General features: G+C 39.9%; 3 protein-coding genes and 1 long non-coding RNA gene across 4 annotated transcripts in view; all 4 read right to left on the reverse strand.

Moving 5' to 3' along the window:
• Positions 1-3,255, reverse strand: part of LOC137104385 (sialic acid-binding Ig-like lectin 14) — a 31,365-nt gene extending 28,110 nt beyond the window's left edge. The window contains exons 1-5 of the mRNA XM_067485452.1: positions 3,107-3,255; positions 2,876-2,937; positions 2,262-2,645; positions 1,739-2,044; positions 1,393-1,653 (exon numbers count right to left, since the gene is read on the reverse strand). Coding sequence (XP_067341553.1) covers positions 1,393-1,653; positions 1,739-2,044; positions 2,262-2,645; positions 2,876-2,918 — 994 coding nt within the window. The 5' untranslated portion in view covers positions 2,919-2,937; positions 3,107-3,255. The remainder of the gene's footprint in view (positions 1-1,392; positions 1,654-1,738; positions 2,045-2,261; positions 2,646-2,875; positions 2,938-3,106) is intronic.
• The window catches only part of LOC137104369 (sialic acid-binding Ig-like lectin 13), a 28,934-nt gene that overhangs the window by 1,126 nt on the left and 10,580 nt on the right, over positions 1-17,228 (reverse strand). The window contains exons 6-7 of the mRNA XM_067485422.1: positions 1,134-1,221; positions 992-1,025 (exon numbers count right to left, since the gene is read on the reverse strand). Coding sequence (XP_067341523.1) covers positions 992-1,025; positions 1,134-1,221 — 122 coding nt within the window. The remainder of the gene's footprint in view (positions 1-991; positions 1,026-1,133; positions 1,222-17,228) is intronic.
• On the reverse strand, positions 7,649-12,893 carry LOC137104388 (uncharacterized). The gene is made up of 3 exons (XR_010911689.1): positions 12,807-12,893; positions 9,825-9,861; positions 7,649-9,396 (listed from the first exon to the last, which is right to left on the reverse strand). It is a non-coding gene; the product is annotated as an uncharacterized lncRNA (long non-coding RNA).
• On the reverse strand, positions 13,659-15,112 carry LOC137104704 (myelin-associated glycoprotein-like). The gene is made up of 3 exons (XM_067486297.1): positions 14,751-15,112; positions 14,016-14,318; positions 13,659-13,930 (listed from the first exon to the last, which is right to left on the reverse strand). Exons 1-3 carry the CDS (start codon positions 15,076-15,078, stop codon positions 13,659-13,661), a joined length of 903 nt encoding a protein of 300 aa, XP_067342398.1. The 5' UTR covers positions 15,079-15,112.

Raw genomic sequence — 17,228 nt, forward strand, 5'->3', positions numbered from 1 at the left:
GGAGAACTACAGAGTCACAACATTGTCCACCACAGAGGGACACACATCAACCTAACTATACCCTCATAGTACCATCTCTGAACTTTGATGATTCTTCATGCTTTTGTGTCATCGCAACTTGATTATTGTCTCAGTAAAACATCAGTAGAGCGTCTCCAGGCTGCTGAAGAAACCACACAAACATTGTCACATCACCCTCATTTTTGCTCCCTGTCAGTTTGAGAATTAACTTTAAGGTTCTGGTTATTACATACAGAGTCCTTCACGATGTGGCACCAATTGTGGTTTTAAGACTGTGGGATGCTCTTCCACAGGAGTTAAGCACTGCTGCTTCAGTGGATCTTTTTAAACACTTCACCTGTAGAGACCTGTGTAGACGGGCTTTTCCCAACTCTGACCATAAATTGAGGAAAACCTGAACTGTTGACAGTCGGTTACTTTGACTGATGTTGTACATTTGTCTTTGTCTGTTGTCAGTATTTGATGTGTTCTGTTTTGGTCTGTTCTTATTTTAAGTCCAGTGTTTTTTTCTGTTTTCATTGTTGTGATGTGAATCACTTTGTGAGCTCTTCTCTGTGACAGATGCTATATGTCCACATTTTTAAATTTTCCTTACTTACTATACACTGTCTGTCAGTGTCCCCAAGTGCTGAAAAAGGACGTGCTGTAGGTTTAAAGCTGTTTTAAAGTCAGTCTTCATAATTTTGTCTAATATACTTTCATTCATCTACAATTGGACTTTTTTAGAATCTGTTTCCAGTTTTTTGTTGTAAGTTTTGTGTTATGTGTAAATATTATACTTTATCAAGTTGTGTTAAAAAGATTTTCATTAAAATCAGACAAGTAGCAACATGGAAGCTTGTATCATTGTTCAGTGGTTAAGTTTTGTTTTGCATTGATTCTATTTAAGGTGGACTTTTCCTTCCTCCTCAGACCTGCAGACAGTTAAGTTGATCAGTAAAGATGTAGCTTCTCTCATCCACTGACTCACCTTAACTTTGGTGATGGTTCTTGATCTGAACCAGCTGAAAGAGGAAACAGATACTGTGGTGATGATGATCTGTCTGATACAGTCAAACCACATGTAAAATGAGACCAAATAATCTGTAATAAAATATAAAAGTTTGTCTCACCACTCAAAGATGATTAATGTAGTGACAAGCAGCACAATTCCCAAGATCTTTATTACAAGAACAACACGTTGCACTGGAAACTGTGGACCTGTAGAACATGATCAACATCAAAATGTTTAAATGTGACAAACAATTAATTGACTTATAACCTCGATTCACTGAAAAAAAAAATTCACAATTCTGCACATATTTACATAAAATCATTAAACCAAATACACTTGTTCTTCCACTACTGGATTCAGTTCAGTTCAGTATTTACCTCCAATAATCAGCTGCATCTCTGCTGACGTCTGGTTTCCAAGATCATTAGCAGCCACACAGTAATAAACTCCTCCCTGTGTTGATTTAAAGCTGTAAAAGGCTCCTTCAGACACAGTCCTGGCTCCATCTTTGCTGCTCTTGAACCAGGTGAAGCTGCTGACAGGAGGCTGGGCTCTGCTGGAGCAGCTCAGATTCACCCAGGTCCCTGCTGACACCAAACCTGATGGACTGATGGAGGCTGACGTGTCCTTGGGGGCATCTGAGGAAAATGGGACATGGATTTTGTTGATTCAAATCAGCTTCATGTGCTGACAGGATCCAATACCAAACTCTGTTTGTCTTACATGAAACTCTGAGCGTCTCTTGTGTCTCTGCTGTCCTGACGTCTCTTCCTCCATTCACAGGATATGTGGCAGAACAGCTGATGGTGGATCCATCATGTCTGTCTGACAGAGTGAAGGTGTCCTGGATTTTAGTTGTAAAGGTTCCATCTCTGTTTTCCTCTATGTTGGTGTGAGGGTCTTGTTGCAGAGTCCAGGTGAGTTTAGGAGGGGAGTGTGGACAGGGAGTGAGAGCTGAGCAGGTTATAGTGACAGACTCCTTCTCCTTCAAATCACCTGAGATTTTAATGATGGGGCTCAGAGCAGAATCTGGAGTTTACAGTGACACATTTACTCTAAAGAACTTTACAGTTTTTTCCAGTGTTAAACACATTTGACACATTTATGTTTTAGCAACTGTGAACTGATAATTTTATATTAATTATTCAGATTATAAAGTGTAAATTGGCATTACAGAGTTTGTTGTTTAGGTCAAAGCTCTAAAAAAAATTGTAACCAAAATTATGAAAAGAAAACTCTCTCTTACCTTTAACTGTTATTTGAAGAAGATCACAGGAAGCTGTTGCCTTGAATGGTTCGTTCTCTATTCTGAAGTAATATGTGTCTGTGTGTGTTGTGGTTAAATTAGAAAATACAGTGGTGCAGTTTTTCTCTCTCAGGTTTCCAGTGATCTTCAATGGATAAATAGTAACTGTCCCACTGCTGTTGAAGATCACATAGTTTGGATGATCTTTAATTCTGGAGTCATTTTTAATCCAAACTCCAAAGATTTCTCTTGTGCTGCTGAATCCTTCTTCTGATTTAGGTCTAAAGTTACATGGGATCATCAAACAGGATCCACTCAGTGCTTCCATCTTCTGTGGTGCAGTAATGTGGAGCTTTGCTCCCTTAGGACAATCAGCTGAAGCTCCTGTATATTCTATTTCGCAATTAACAACATGTAAGAAAATGAGAACGAAGAGGAAGTTCAGTTATATTTCTTTTAATATTTTCTAGATGTAAAATGTAACTTTCCAGTCAGAACATGAAGAGTTGGAAAAAGTGTCTCTATCTGTTCTGGTCTTTGTCTTTGTTTCTAAATGAAGTTTCCATTGGAAATGATTTGAGTAATGTCACCAAATAAGTGAACAAACAGCTCACCTGAAACAAAGAGGACACACAGTAACATGCCGAGCAAATCCATGTTCACACACACTTGTTCCCTGAAAACATGAAATTTAAAATTTACATTTTCACTGGTTTTAATAGTATCATTGCTGGATCATTGTAAACACCTGCAGAATTTTTAAACTAGTTAAAATATATTTAAAACATTATCAGTACAACACAGAATAAGGAAATAAAAGTCAAAACCAATCAATGTTTTCTTACCAAATGCAACTTCGGTTAAATGAAGAACAGTGCAAAGAAAAACAGCAAAGTCTTTTGAAGACGTTTGAGAATTTCAGAGCTGTAAATCATCCTGTAGCCTCACAGTCACTATAAAAAGGAAAGACGACAACTGACATGTCTGACATCACATGACCTCCATGACCAATGAAAAACATAGTTTGAACCTCACATGTTCATATGCTGTTATAAAGGAAGTCAGATACATTTTCACACACAGCGTTTTTACTGGTGTCTGTAACAGTGACATTACAGCAGTGACACATTATACTGAAAAGAAATTACAAAATCTTTCCGTTGTGTAAAGACAGATTCTTCACCAAATGTCTGTCATTTACTGTATTTAATGTAAAATATCCAATGGAAAACAGTAACAAGGTCTAATCATTATTTTATTAAAGTCATTTATTTCTATCAAAGCCAACTCAGCTGCCACGATTCAAATTACTTTGTGTTTTGCTGACTTTACTAAAGAAAGAAGACAAGGTTTCAGAAATATGTCATTCTTGCAGGACTAGAATCTTTTTAAAACAAATGAATCCCATTTTCACTTCACACTAACAAGTAGAAACACAAAGAAATGATGCAGATTCGATCAGACAGTAAATGTTGGTCCATACATATTGAACAACATCCTCTTCTGCTTATGTTGACGACTCGGCCACTTTGTGGTTATTTTCTGCTGTTTCCTTTGAACATGAATTACTGGAGAACTTAGTCACATGTTACCGTGGAGATACACATCCTCACAACATCCAGTGTCCTGACATTAGCACTGCCTTGTTAAGATAAATTGTTAGAATTGTTAACTTTCACCCACTTTTACTGCTTGTAGCTGATTCATGAAGTCAAACTGAAAACACTTCTTATTTAACGATAGACGAGCAGAATGCAATGGAACTAACACTGTGTTTATTGGAGACTTAACATCATCGTCTTTGGAAGATTCCCACTGTATGAACATGTTAAACATGATGCTGTAACAAAGTTGATCAGTAATGATGCAGCTCTCCTCATCTTGTGACTGACCTTAACTTTAGTGAAGGATCTTAATCTAAACCAGCTGAAAAAGAAAGACGATGCTGTGATGATGATGATGATGATGATCAGTCTGATACAATCAAACCACATGTAAAATGAGACCAGTCAGTTTGTAGATGTGTAGAAAAGTTTGTCTCACCACTCAAAGATAATCAATGTACTGACAAGCAGCACAATTCCCAGGACTTTTATTATAACATAGTTACCAACCAGCTCAGATGTTTCACCTGTAACACAATAACAAAACAACTTCTTACTTACAGGAAAACTATGCAACATTGAAACAATAAAACAGGACGTTCTGCTGTTACTTTCAAACATCTGCTGGCGTCCTGTTGAAAATTGCAAACCCAAATCAATTTGTGATTTTAAAACCATAAACATGTGTATCAGCTTTGATCAGTTCCAGTCTGTCATCACTGATCATGAACCAGGTGAAAACAAGAGACAAGGGACATTGGATCAGTGGGACTGATCTCCACTGAAGTGTTTGGGGGAGAGTCTGGATGATTTAATACGTGAGAGAAGATTTGTATTGACCAACTAAACCAAGACAAGTGTCATGAACATCTATTTTAAGTCTGTATCAGAGGTTCCACAGAGGTCCCCTGAGTATTTTTTCAATTAAATTCTGTTTATTTAGATAGCTCCCAAAACTAACAGAGTCATCTCAAGACCCCTTACAATGTAATGTCGAGACCTTAGAGGATTATAGAGAAACCCAACAAATCGCCTTTGAACAAGCGGTAGGCGAAGGTTGAAAGGAAAACCCCCTTTAATGGAAGAAAACTCCAGCAGGACAAGGTTCAGGGTGGTCAGCAGTCTGCTTTGACAAGTTGGGGTGAGTGGAGAGTTGACAGAGAAAAGAAAAGAGCAAAAGGAAGCAATAAAAAAAATAAAGTCAGGAAAGTGAAGAGCAACTTCGAGGTGCCACAAAGACACAAAGCCATGGATTAATATCTCTGCATCAGCCATGGACAGAGATCATATTACATTGGTGAAATAAGGCAGTCTTAAGGGCATCTTCTGTGTGTTGTCCAATAGGGGGGTCAAATGTGACACCAAGATTCTTGGCTGTCAAGCTCTGAACAGTCTCACAGTTATCAAGTCCAAACTGGTGTGTAACTCCGTGTGTCTGAGGCCAATGACCAGGATTCAGGAGCAGGAAGGTTTTTGACATCCATTTTTCCATAGCAGAGAGGCAGGACTTAAAGTGGCAGAATGTAGTAACGTGAAAAAGATTCTCACCCTTTTCAGGGACGTACAGCCCAGTATCATCTGCATAACAATGGACATTAATGCCATGATTACATATGATTTGGCCAATAGGTGAAATATAGAGAGAGAAGAGAACAAGACCAAGAACAAAACCCTGAGTTACTCCATATCTCACATTAGAAAATGGTGATGTAATATTAGAAAAAGCACACTTGATCTGAAAGCAGATTGAAATTGTATCAGACACATGGGCTGAAAGCTGTTTAGACACAACTCATCCCATTACTTTGGGAAAGAAGAGGAGGTTTGTAGGTCCCAAGATTGGCCAGAGATCTTAATAGTTTTAACTGGAAGAGGTTTGAGAAGGCATGTAGTAGGTTTTAGGAATCATCAACACCTTACATAATGATTCTAGAGACAAATTCTGTAAGCACAGAGTCTAACTGGGATCCAGCATGAAGCTCTAGTGGATTTGTAAAGGAAGAAGATGAGGAGTTGATTCTGTATCTAGTGACATTAGTTTTTACCACAGAAAAAGTCAAGACAATTTCCAAAGAGCGAGAAATTAAGAGAATAGTTATTTTGAGTAAGTCTGGCAATGGTGTCAAAGAAGTCTAGGATTATGTCTAATGTTCCTAATTAAGCAGTGCACACATTTTACAGATGTGTTACTCATTTATTCATCCGTATTTAACACTGTGACCACACGTCCAAAATTTTAGCTTTTATTGCAAGTACGCCCACATCTACAAACCATCTCTGGACCAACCGACAAAGACTTCTCATACATGTCACTAATATGTCAGATGTTTGCAACAATGTATCAACATGATATTGTGACACTTTATTTATATTAATGGCAAAATTCTGCTAATCTGTCCTCTTGGAAGGTCAAAGGTCACACTTCAAATTAACATCTGCATATCACTACTTGTGTCATGGTCACAGTGTACTTCCTGGTTTTGGACTTTGTTTTGTGGCCCCTTCTTCTTAGTTCCTGTCCCTGGTTCTTTTTGCCCAGCTTTACCCTCATTGTCCCTCATTGTTTGCACCTGTTTCCTCCTCTATTTAAGTTCAGTCTTCCCTTCACTCCCCTGCCAGATCCTCGTCGTTGTTAACATGGTCACTACCGTTGTTGTTCCTGTCTTCATCTTCGTCGTTATTACCCTCACCAACCCCCACAGCTCGTCAAGCCTCCGTCTCTCGATCAACAAACGCCACCTCAGCCCCTGTTCCGGGGCGGGTCAACTCCGCCACCGCAGTCGAGCCCCCCGGGAGAGTCAACGCAGCCTCTGGCGATTCTGCTGTAGATCCGCCTGCTCCTGTTGCGGCGCTGAGGGCGGCGACCATTTCTCCCGTCTCTGTTTGTTCTATCTCTATGTGCCCAGGCTACATAGCCCTGCTACGGCACCTGCTTCCAGGTCACTCGATGCCTCGTCCGGCCTCGACTCAAGTCCTGCTACAGCACCTGCCTTCGGGTCACACGCTGCCACGCCCAGCCTTGACTCTGGTCTTGGCTCTGTTCCTGCTCCTAGCGCCGGGTCGGCCGAGGTCCGGCCCGCTCCTGATCCCGCTCCTGATCCTGCTCCTGCTCCTGTTCCAGGCTCCGGGTCGGCCGAGGCTATGCCCACTCCTGATCCTGCTCCTGTTCCAGGCTCCGGGTCGGCCGAGGCTATGCCCACTCCTGATCCTGCTTCTGTTCCTGGTTCCGGGCCGGCCAACACTCCTTCTGGTCAATCTCGCGGCCCTCCACTACGGCGTATCAGCCCGCCTAATGCCCGGTCCCCGGAGAGCTTCTGCTGTTGCCGCCAACCACCTGCCAGGCACCCTGCTTGGCCTCCTGTCCGGGCCCCGGAGGGTTTCGGCCCAAAACACGACAACATAACTTTTATATAAACCAAACCCCAAAGGTGACATTTAACCAGCTGAGAGTTGAAATGTGTAATTCACATAGTGTTTTGATGACTTCACTGTCGGAAGTTGTCTTTGTCTCACTGTCCAATCAGTCTCCAGCATGGTCTCCTTCATCCAATCGTCTCACTGCTTTCAGATTATGGAACAACTCTTCTGTCATTTCAGAGCTGCACAATTCCCTCCTTCACTGTGTCCACACGTTCCACCTTCATCTTAATCTGCTCCAGCAAGTGGAGTTTGTATGTTTATGGAAATAAAGGTTTAATAATCACACTTCAACCAAGTACAAGAAGATGTTGGATCTTCTGCAGATATTCTCTGATGAACCCAAGCTTCAATATTTTAATGCATTTAATAAAATTCAAAACATTAGTTGCAGCTTTTACATGTTATTATGGTCAGAGATGTAATTATTTACAGTAATTATACGTTGATATGGTGGATATGATTTTTACACTATAGAACAAACATAAGAACATACAACATCACTTAAATGTGGCTGTGTCTTATGTTGGATCAGAGACTAAACACACATCAGTGCAACAAAAGTGAAGACACCTGTGATTTCCAGTTACCTCTGAACACCACAGTTGTGTCTAATGTAATATGGTTCCACATGGTGAGGAACAGTCTGAACAAGTCTGAATCCAGACTGTCAGACAATTCATTCTTAGACCAACCAGACTAATTTGTAGTGGATCAGATAAAGTCTCACTGAACAAAACATTTTAGTGATTCTGACCACTGCTGTTCTCAGCTAATCTAGTAGGACTTGCAGAACAAGTAAGATGATAATTAACCATAGTGCAGTTGTATTCTGATGTATTTGTTTGGTAAAGTATAGTATATACAACATAATCATATGGATGAATGATAAAATAGTAAACACAACTGTAATAGTAATAAAATATGTCACTGTTCATTAATAAACTCTTAAAAAGTCAGATATTGTGTTAAGAATGTTTTTTTCTAAATGTTGATACTTTGTCTATAAATACTTACTGTGGTACTTGCTACCAAACTATTGTCATAAAGACAATGATTCAATAATAATTTATAATTCCTGTAGACTTAAAAATTGTTAGAAAAATGTTCCTTTTTTGTTGCACTGTGATCTGTAAGAGGAGCTGCAGAGCCCTCACACCACCCGCTGGAGGGAACCACTAAACCTGCTGGTACGACGGTCCTCCTGAATACTGTCCTTACAGTCATCAGGACAGTTCTTACATGTAAATTAGGAACTGATGACCTTGTACATTTGTTAAAGATGTACTGATAAACATAGAATGCAAATGACAGGACAACTTCTTCTTTTTGAAAGCACTAAGTCAAAGGGAATGATGCAGATGAAGCGTCTGCCACCTCTTCCTGCTGTTGACCAACACCCAGTGTACAGACTCATTTCCTGTGGGGCTGCAGACTGAGCAGCTCCAAGTATAAATAAGATGAGTGAGTTCATTCAGCCTGAATTAAAAGAGGCCACGTACTGTTTTCACCAAACCCAACTGAGTCTGACGTGTCTGACTGTTGCTGCCATCTAGTGAAGAAGAACGAACAGTACAGCCCCCCACACCCAGTACTCGAGGTTCTTTACTGCCAGGAGGAACACACCCTTCACATCTATAGTGGTGGTGATGTCAGTGTGGTAGTTCAGGTTCAGTAGAGGAGCTTTGGGCACCGTTCAGGTATTTTATCTGGTGGATTTTCAGCCATTCAGGTTGTGGAAAACTGCTAATCAGGAACATTTGGATTTGTTTGAGGTTCTGGGAGACATTTCCTGCAAACTATAATCTGCAGCAACAACTTTTTCCCTCTTTCAGTTCTAACACTAAAACTAACATTACTAATAGTGATTTATTATTTTATTTTTTCTTCACTTCAGCGTAGAGATCCTCTGGGCCGTCAGAAGTCTTTAGGATGTTTGCTCTCTTGGACACTTTGACTTGTGCATACAAAGTGTCCTGTTCATTGTCCTGCACTGAATGTGAGTAAAGTTCAGTTCTCGATCTGGAGAAGTTGATCTCTCCATAGTGGACAGTCTCTCCCTCTGTGGTTGTCTCAGGTTGTTGAGGACCTGGATCTGTGGGACTCTGTGAAAACTGGACCAAACAAGAAATGCTGTGATGAGCTGCAGATGAATGTTCCTCCACGTCCTTTAGTTCACCTCATTCTGTGTCTCATGCAGCTCTCAGCAATGAATAATTCATAGGAATAATAGTCAGATTTATTTGGACACAACAAAAGAAAATGTTATTACCTTCAGATAAATGTCGTGTTGACCATTATATTTAATTTACGGAAATTTTGTGAAATGTATTTATGCCAAAAATAATCACATCGCTGTTATGAATTTGTAGAAAAAACACTGACCAGTTTGTCAGTTTGTTTTAGTAACTGGAAGTGACTTTACACTTGTTGTTTAACTCCCTAACAAAGAACCTGTTCAGTCAAGTGTACAGACTATGAGTGCTGTCATTAGAAGTTGTTAGAAACATATTAACAATACAAAACTTCATTGTTTTCCCACCTGTGTCTGTGGAGATTGAGGTTTGGACTTTAACCACCTGGAAGACATAAGAGGACAATCAGTCTAAATTTTCTACTATAATAAAAATCCTGATGTCTTAAACTTCACAAATTTGTTACCATGTCATTTTTGAATGAAATTTGAAAAGCACATTTACCCTTGACCCAAGCAGCTGTGTGCTCTAAGCTGCTGTTTCAACCAGAAAGTCAGATTGCTTCTTCTAAAAAACAGTGATCTGGATTTGTATTCAGTCCATTGTCATCATTACTTTACAAATGTTTTTATGGCGTTTAATAACCTGCTCCACTAAAACAGCCAGATAGAGTCAACTTATGTGTATTTGAGAGATTAACAAATCATTTTTTGTCATCTGCATAAAAAAATTCAGTTCCATCTTTGTACAACATGACATTGTGGCAGCATGTACAGAGAACCGTAGGGATCCAAGTGTAGAACCCTGAGGAACTCTACAAACAACACCTTTATGTTTCTCTACCTACATTATAGTATCAATGACACCTGGAAGTTTTCCTCGACAGCACCACTCAGCAATCTGTCTTCTCTGGAATATCATGCCGTTAGGACCTCTCCATCTGCGATGCAGATGCAGCCACAGACAGTCTTTGCAATACACTTTCATCATGTCTGGATTGTCTCTGTCCTATGTCTTCGAGACCCGCCCGTCTCTCACCTTCTAATCCGTGGCTCACTGATGGGATCTGTGAACAACGCACCACGCTCAGGAGTGCTGAGAGGAAGTGGCGCAAATCCAAGACTCCATCTGCCCTTGCTGAGTATCAGAATCTCCTTGGACCTTTTTCTCACAGTGTCACCAGGGCAAAGATCAATTACTTCCAGGAGAAGCTCAGCAACACCACGGACACCAGAAAGCTGTTCTCCACTCATCTACCCACCTTCACCACCGCCATCTACCTCTCTCACTGCTGACAACTTTGCCAACTTTTTTACCAACAAGGTGGCAGCTATCAGCTCATAGTTCTCTCCTCCAGATGATGACATCCATCTAACCTCTTCCAACACTGCATTGCTCTCATCATTTGCAATTCTGACTGAGGTTGACGTATCCACCCTCCTCCTCTCTAATCATCCGACCACATGCACTCTGGATCCAATCCCTTCCACTCTTCTTCAAGCAGTTGCACCTGCACTCATGCCAGCTATTACACAAGTCATCAACACATCTTTCAAAACAGGGACTTTTCCAACCTCTTTCAAACAGGCCTTGATTACCCCACTGCTCAAGAAGCCTTCTCTTGATCCCTCTGTAGTGGAGAACTACAGACCTGTCTCCCTCCTTCCTTTTCTGGCCAAGACTATGGAACGAGAAGTCTTCAACCAACTCTCAGACTTCCTTTCCAAGAATAACCTCCTCGATGTCAACCAGTCTGGCTTCAAGAGGGGTCATTTCACGGAAACGGCACTCCTGACTGTTGTGGAATATCTTCGAGCTGCAAAAGCCACAGGTCAATCATCTGTTTTAATTCTACTTGATCTATCATCAGCCTTTGACACTGTGAACCATCAGATACTCTTGTCCACACTCTCTGACTTGGGCATCTCTGGATCAGCTCTAGACTGGCTTTGTTCTTACCTATCAGGACGAAGCTTCAAGGTATCCTGGAGGGGGCATCTTTCTAACTCTCATAGCCTCTCTACCGGTGTGCCGCAGGGCTCAGTTCTTGGTCCTCTCCTCTTTTCTATCTATACTTCATCCCTAGGTGCCATCATTCACTCACATGGTCTTTCCTATCACTGCTACGCTGATGACACACAGCTCTTCCTGTCCTTTCCACCGGACGACTCCACTGTCTCATCGCGTATTTCTGCCTGTCTCTCAGACATCTCAGCCTGGATGAGTGAGAGACACCTTCAACTCAACCTCTCTAAGACCGAAGTCCTTGTCTTCCCAGCCAGACCTTTGATGCAACACAACATCAGCATCAACATTGGATCTACAGTGATTGTCCCCACTAATTCGGCCAAAAATCTGGGGGTCATCATCGACGACCAACTGAGCTTTAAGGACCACATCTCCTCAGTCTCTAGGGCTTGCAGATTTGCTCTTTACAACATCAGGAAGATCAGACCCTACATCACGGAATATACAACCCAACTCATTGTACAGGCGCTGGTCACATCTCGTCTTGATTACTGCAACGCTTTGTTGATGTGGTCACCGATATCCACAGTCAAACCCTTGCAGATGATCCAAAATGCGGCAGCTCGCCTAATTTTTAATCAGCCAAAAAAGACCCCTGTCACACCACTTTTTAGATCTCTACACTTCCTGTAGCTGCTCGCATCAGGTTCAAAGTTCTGTCTCTTGCTTACAGGGTTGTTAACTCGACAGCTTCTGCTTACCTCAACTCACTCATTCAAGTCTACAATCCTTCTCGCCCACTGCGGTCTGCCAACGAACGACGTCTGGTGGTCCCAGCACCGCATAGAAGACACCAAGCAAAACTGTTCAGTGCAATGATCCCACGATGGTGGAACGAGCTACCAAACGCTGCACACTCAGCTGATTCTCTCCCAATATTCAAAAAACTGCTGAAAACTGAACTCTTCCGCATCTTCCTATGCACTTAAATCTTTAAAAAAAAAAAAACAAAAAAAAAACCTTTCTGCTCTCTTGCACTTGTATCTCGTGAACTGTGAACACTTTTCTGATAGGACTTTGCTTTGATGTTTTCTCCTTGACTTAGATTTTTGCTGCCTTGTACCTCACTTGTAAGTCGCTTTGGATAAAAGCGTCTGCTAAATGACTAAATGTAAATGTAAATGTAAATGTAAATCATATATATATTTAATTTTCAAATGCTGTCTAACACATTCAATCAAATTGGAACAATCTAAATTATGAAATTTACGTTTGAGGCATAAAAATAAAACAAAACAAATACTTTCTATTTACACAATGAGAAGATTAGCTGGTGAACAACATGTCCCACTGATACTTACCAAATAGCAACAACCGCACAGATGAGTACAAAAACCCCAGTGAGTCCTGCAGCAAGTGCCTTGAGTTCTAAAGGCTGCTGTGTTTCTAGAGAAACAAAAGAGACTCCAAATCATTAATGTCGCCTCCCATTTGTGTAAATTTTAGGTTGCATTTAGCAAATAACTGTCATAAATACACTTAGTGTCACCAGGGCCGGACTAGGACTATATAGCTATATAGTAACTCATGTATGTTTGAGGTTTATTACATGAGCATTTACTTTTCTTGACACTGTATCTTGTACATTATGAAGATAAGAGCGAAATAGTTATTACTCCACTGCAGGTTTAAGACTGGTTTCTTGCTACATTGAGTAATTAGCATGTTGTAATTAGCATTTGACATGATTTGATTTGATTTTTCTTGTAAAAAAATAGACATATATCTGTAGACATCTATTTATATTAGCAATGGTCACAGGATAAAGAAAAAGTCCAAAGCGGAGAAGGGAAACATTGTTGTAAAAATATAAGTCCAGGCAAAAGCTCAGACCATCAGAATAAAACCTTTGACAAAATTTCAGAAAGGTTGTATCATCTGTCAAGCCACCAGATAATTAATGTTAATGATCCACCATCTCAAGAACAAGTTATAAACTTCTGGCAAAATCGTCCATAATGATCAAGTGATGTCTACAAAACTCTGGACCATTGGAGTTATCCATCATCAAAAAGCTGATGCTATGAGACATCAAGAGACAAGACTGTAGATGTGGAATAATCAAACTACAATCTACTTTTAAATTAGTCATCACTGGTCTAAACAGTTACATGAAGCTGCTGTACTGTGTCTACTACTGCATTCAGCTCAGTTCAGTATTTACCTCCAATAATCAGCTGGATCAGTGCTGAGGTCTGGTTTCCAAGATCATTAGCAGCCACACAGTAATAAACTCCTCCCTGTGTTGCATTAAAGCTGTAAAACGCTCCTTCAGACACAGTCCTGGCTCCATCTTTGCTGCTCTTGAACCAGGTGAAGCTGCTGACAGGAGGCTGGGCTCTGCTGGAGCAGCTCAGATTTACCCAGGTCCCTGCTGACACCAAACCTGATGGACTGATGGAGGCTGACGTGTCCTTGGGGGCATCTGAGGAAAATGGGACATGAACTTTGTTGATTCAAATCAGCGTTATGTGCTGACAAGATCCAATACCAAACTCTGTTTGTCTTACATGAAACTCTGAGCGTCTCTTGTGTCTCTGCTGTCCTGATGTCTCTTCCTCCATTCACAGGATATGTGGCAGAACAGCTGATGGTGGATCCATCATGTCTGTCTGACAGAGTGATGGTCTCCTGGATTTTAGTTGTAAAGGTTCCATTTGTGTTCACTATGTTGGTGTGAGGGTCTTGTTGCAGAGTCCAGGTGAGTTTAGGAGGGGAGTGTGGACAGGGAGTGAGAGCTGAGCAGGTTATAGTGACAGACTCCTTCTCCTTCACATCACCTGGGATTTTAATGATGGGGCTCGGAGCAGAATCTGGAGTTTACAGTCAAACATTTACTCTAAAGAACTTTACAGTTTGTTCCATTGTTAAACACATTTGACACATTTATGTATTGAGGGACGTCTTCACTGATTTTGAACTTGCTTTTTTGGTTCTAATTAGGGTGGTACATGTACAGAAATGCCATTAAACTTCTCTATATCACAATATCTCTCCACTTCTAGCTATAAAGATGACATCATCTGAACTCCTATTGATGATTAACCACTTTTAGCTAGACACAGAAAAATATTTTAATATAGTAAAGTCAGAAAGAAGTTTAAAAGCATTAATGTAAATTTACACACTCAACTGATAATTTTACGTTAATTAGTTTAAGTGTAAATTGGGATCATAGAGTTTGTTGTTTAGATCAAAGCTGTAAAACTAAATTTGTAACATAGGAAAAGAAAACTCTCTCTTACCTTTAACTGTTATTTGAAGAGGATCACAGGAAGCTGTTGCCATGAATGGTTTGTTCTCTATTCTGAAGTAATATGTGTCTGTGTGTGTTGTGGTTAAATTAGAAAATACAGTGGTGCAGTTTTTCTCAGTCAGGTTTCCAGTGATCTTCATTGGATAAATGTTAACTGTCCCACTGCTGTTGAAGATCACATTGTTTGGATTTAGGCCAAATCTGGAGTCACTTTTAATCCAAACTCCGTAGGTTTTCCTTGTGCTGCTGAATCCTTCTTCTGATTTAGGTCTGAAGTTACATGGGAACATCAAACAGGATCCACTCAGTGCTTCCATCTTCTGTGGTGCAGTAATGAAAAGATCTGGTGTCACAGGACAATCAGCTGAAGTTCCTGTAAAACAAGTCTCATGATTAACAACATGTTGGAAATTCAAATAAAATAATCTTTATGTTTCATACATTTTCTATATTTCTACATTAAACTTTCCAGTCAGAACATGAAGAGTCAGAAAACGTGTCTCTATCTGCTCTGGTCTTTGTTTCTATATGAAGTTTCCATTGGAAATGATTTGAGTAATGTCACCAAATAAGTGAACAAACAGCTCACCTGAAACAAAGAGGACACTCAGTAACATGCTGAGCAAATCCATGTTCACACACACTTGTTCCTGCAAACAAAATAAAACCAATACTTTGTTTTAATCAATGACACAGCTTTGCAAACATCTGCTGAACGTTGAAATGAGTTATAGTATATTTTAATATTTTTTAATTACACAAAAACATCAACCACAAAAAATTAGGTTTGAGAAGTAGAAGTAGTAAAAAAGTTTTCTTACCAAAAGTAACAGCAGCTAAACACTAAAAGACGTAATAAACCATGTAACCAGCAGTCGTCATATGAAAGAAAGAGGAGTTTATTTTTAGGAAGGTGAATTTTATTTCCAGATGTCACATGACCCTTGATGACCAATAGAGTTTAGAAACACAGGTTCAGTTCTTACAGCTCATGTCCTGTGAATGAGGAAGTCAGTATCTTCTTCACATCTTTCTAATGAATATTGTATTCACACATACAGTGTTTCTACATGTGTGAATGTGTCTTTGTATCTGAGATCAACATGTTTATTTCATTTGAACACATTTAACATGCATCTAATGGAAACACCAACAACACGGTCGAATCGTCTTTTTAGAATCGTAAAATCAAAGAAACACTCCATCAGATGATTAAAGATGTTTGTACTTTTGTGTTTTACTGAGTTCAGAAACATGACGAAGAGAAAGTTACAGAAATGATCATTTATGCACGAGTGGAATTAGTTCAAACTAATTAGTCCCATTAGAAAGAAACAGCTCCACTTCACTGTAAGTGCTGCACAAACATTCAGAAATACAGATAAAGAAATAAATATCTAACAGATCACAGAGTAAATGTTCAGTTTATAGTGAACACGACAACTTCCTCTTTATCCTTCAACCTCTTCTTGGTCATTTGTTGTGTTCTCTCTAATTCTCTAAGTACTTGACCTTAAAGTGCCTTAAGATGATTCTTGTTGTGTTTTGCTGGCAAATAAGTGAATAAAACTGAAGTGAGCTGAATTCTTGTGGCTCATGGTGTCGACTCAGTGACTGAAGACACATTAGTCTCGTGTGGGAACATAAGATATTGTGGCTCCTCTTTTACTCACGTTGTTTCACTGCTCACATTACTACTTTTTAAATCATTTTCATTTTGTCAAATCATTTATTTGGTTTCTTTTGCAGGAGGAACCAGAGTACAGCTGTTAAACATCCACAACATCTAAAAATAGTTACATTAAAGTCATTCAAGGCATTTAACTATGAGACTCTGTATTTATTGGATTTAAACTGGAAACGTATAAGAAGTGTATCAAATATTGGTTTGGTTCTATTACTTCAATACAAAGACATAAGATTTATTCAGATTGTAACTCATCCACCAGTTTTTGTGCAGTTGATGTCCACTGAAATCTCCAAAACAATCTGTCTCCTATGTTTTATGCTGCAGAAGGAGAAGATGTTGGGTTTTCCTGCATTAATCAAAGTAAAATCAGGATATGGCCTGCTCCTCTCCACTGTCCTGCACTGAGTCAGAGGACAGTTTCTTCTTCTGTGGTTCTGGTTGGTTCTTGATAAACTGGATCTTCACCCGTTAGACTTTGTGAAGGAATATTCAGACAAAAGTTAACAAAATAATTTAAAAATGTATTTGTTGATACAACACTAGACTGTTGATGGGTGTTTCTAACAGGATGTGTCTCCTCACTATTCCTGTGTGACTCACTAATGAGGAACCCAACCCACTGAGTCCAGTGTAGATGTTATAACTGCATTTGGTGAATAACACACAATACTGTACAGTACATCTTAAATGTTTTCTCACCTGGGTTTCATGTGAAGATGGATGTTTTGGCTTCAACCACCTGGAGACAGAAGAAGACTGATAGTTTTTTTTGTTCTG

The sequence above is a fragment of the Channa argus genome, chromosome 19, assembly GCF_033026475.1.
Source record: "Channa argus isolate prfri chromosome 19, Channa argus male v1.0, whole genome shotgun sequence".
Classification (NCBI taxonomy): domain Eukaryota; kingdom Metazoa; phylum Chordata; class Actinopteri; order Anabantiformes; family Channidae; genus Channa; species Channa argus.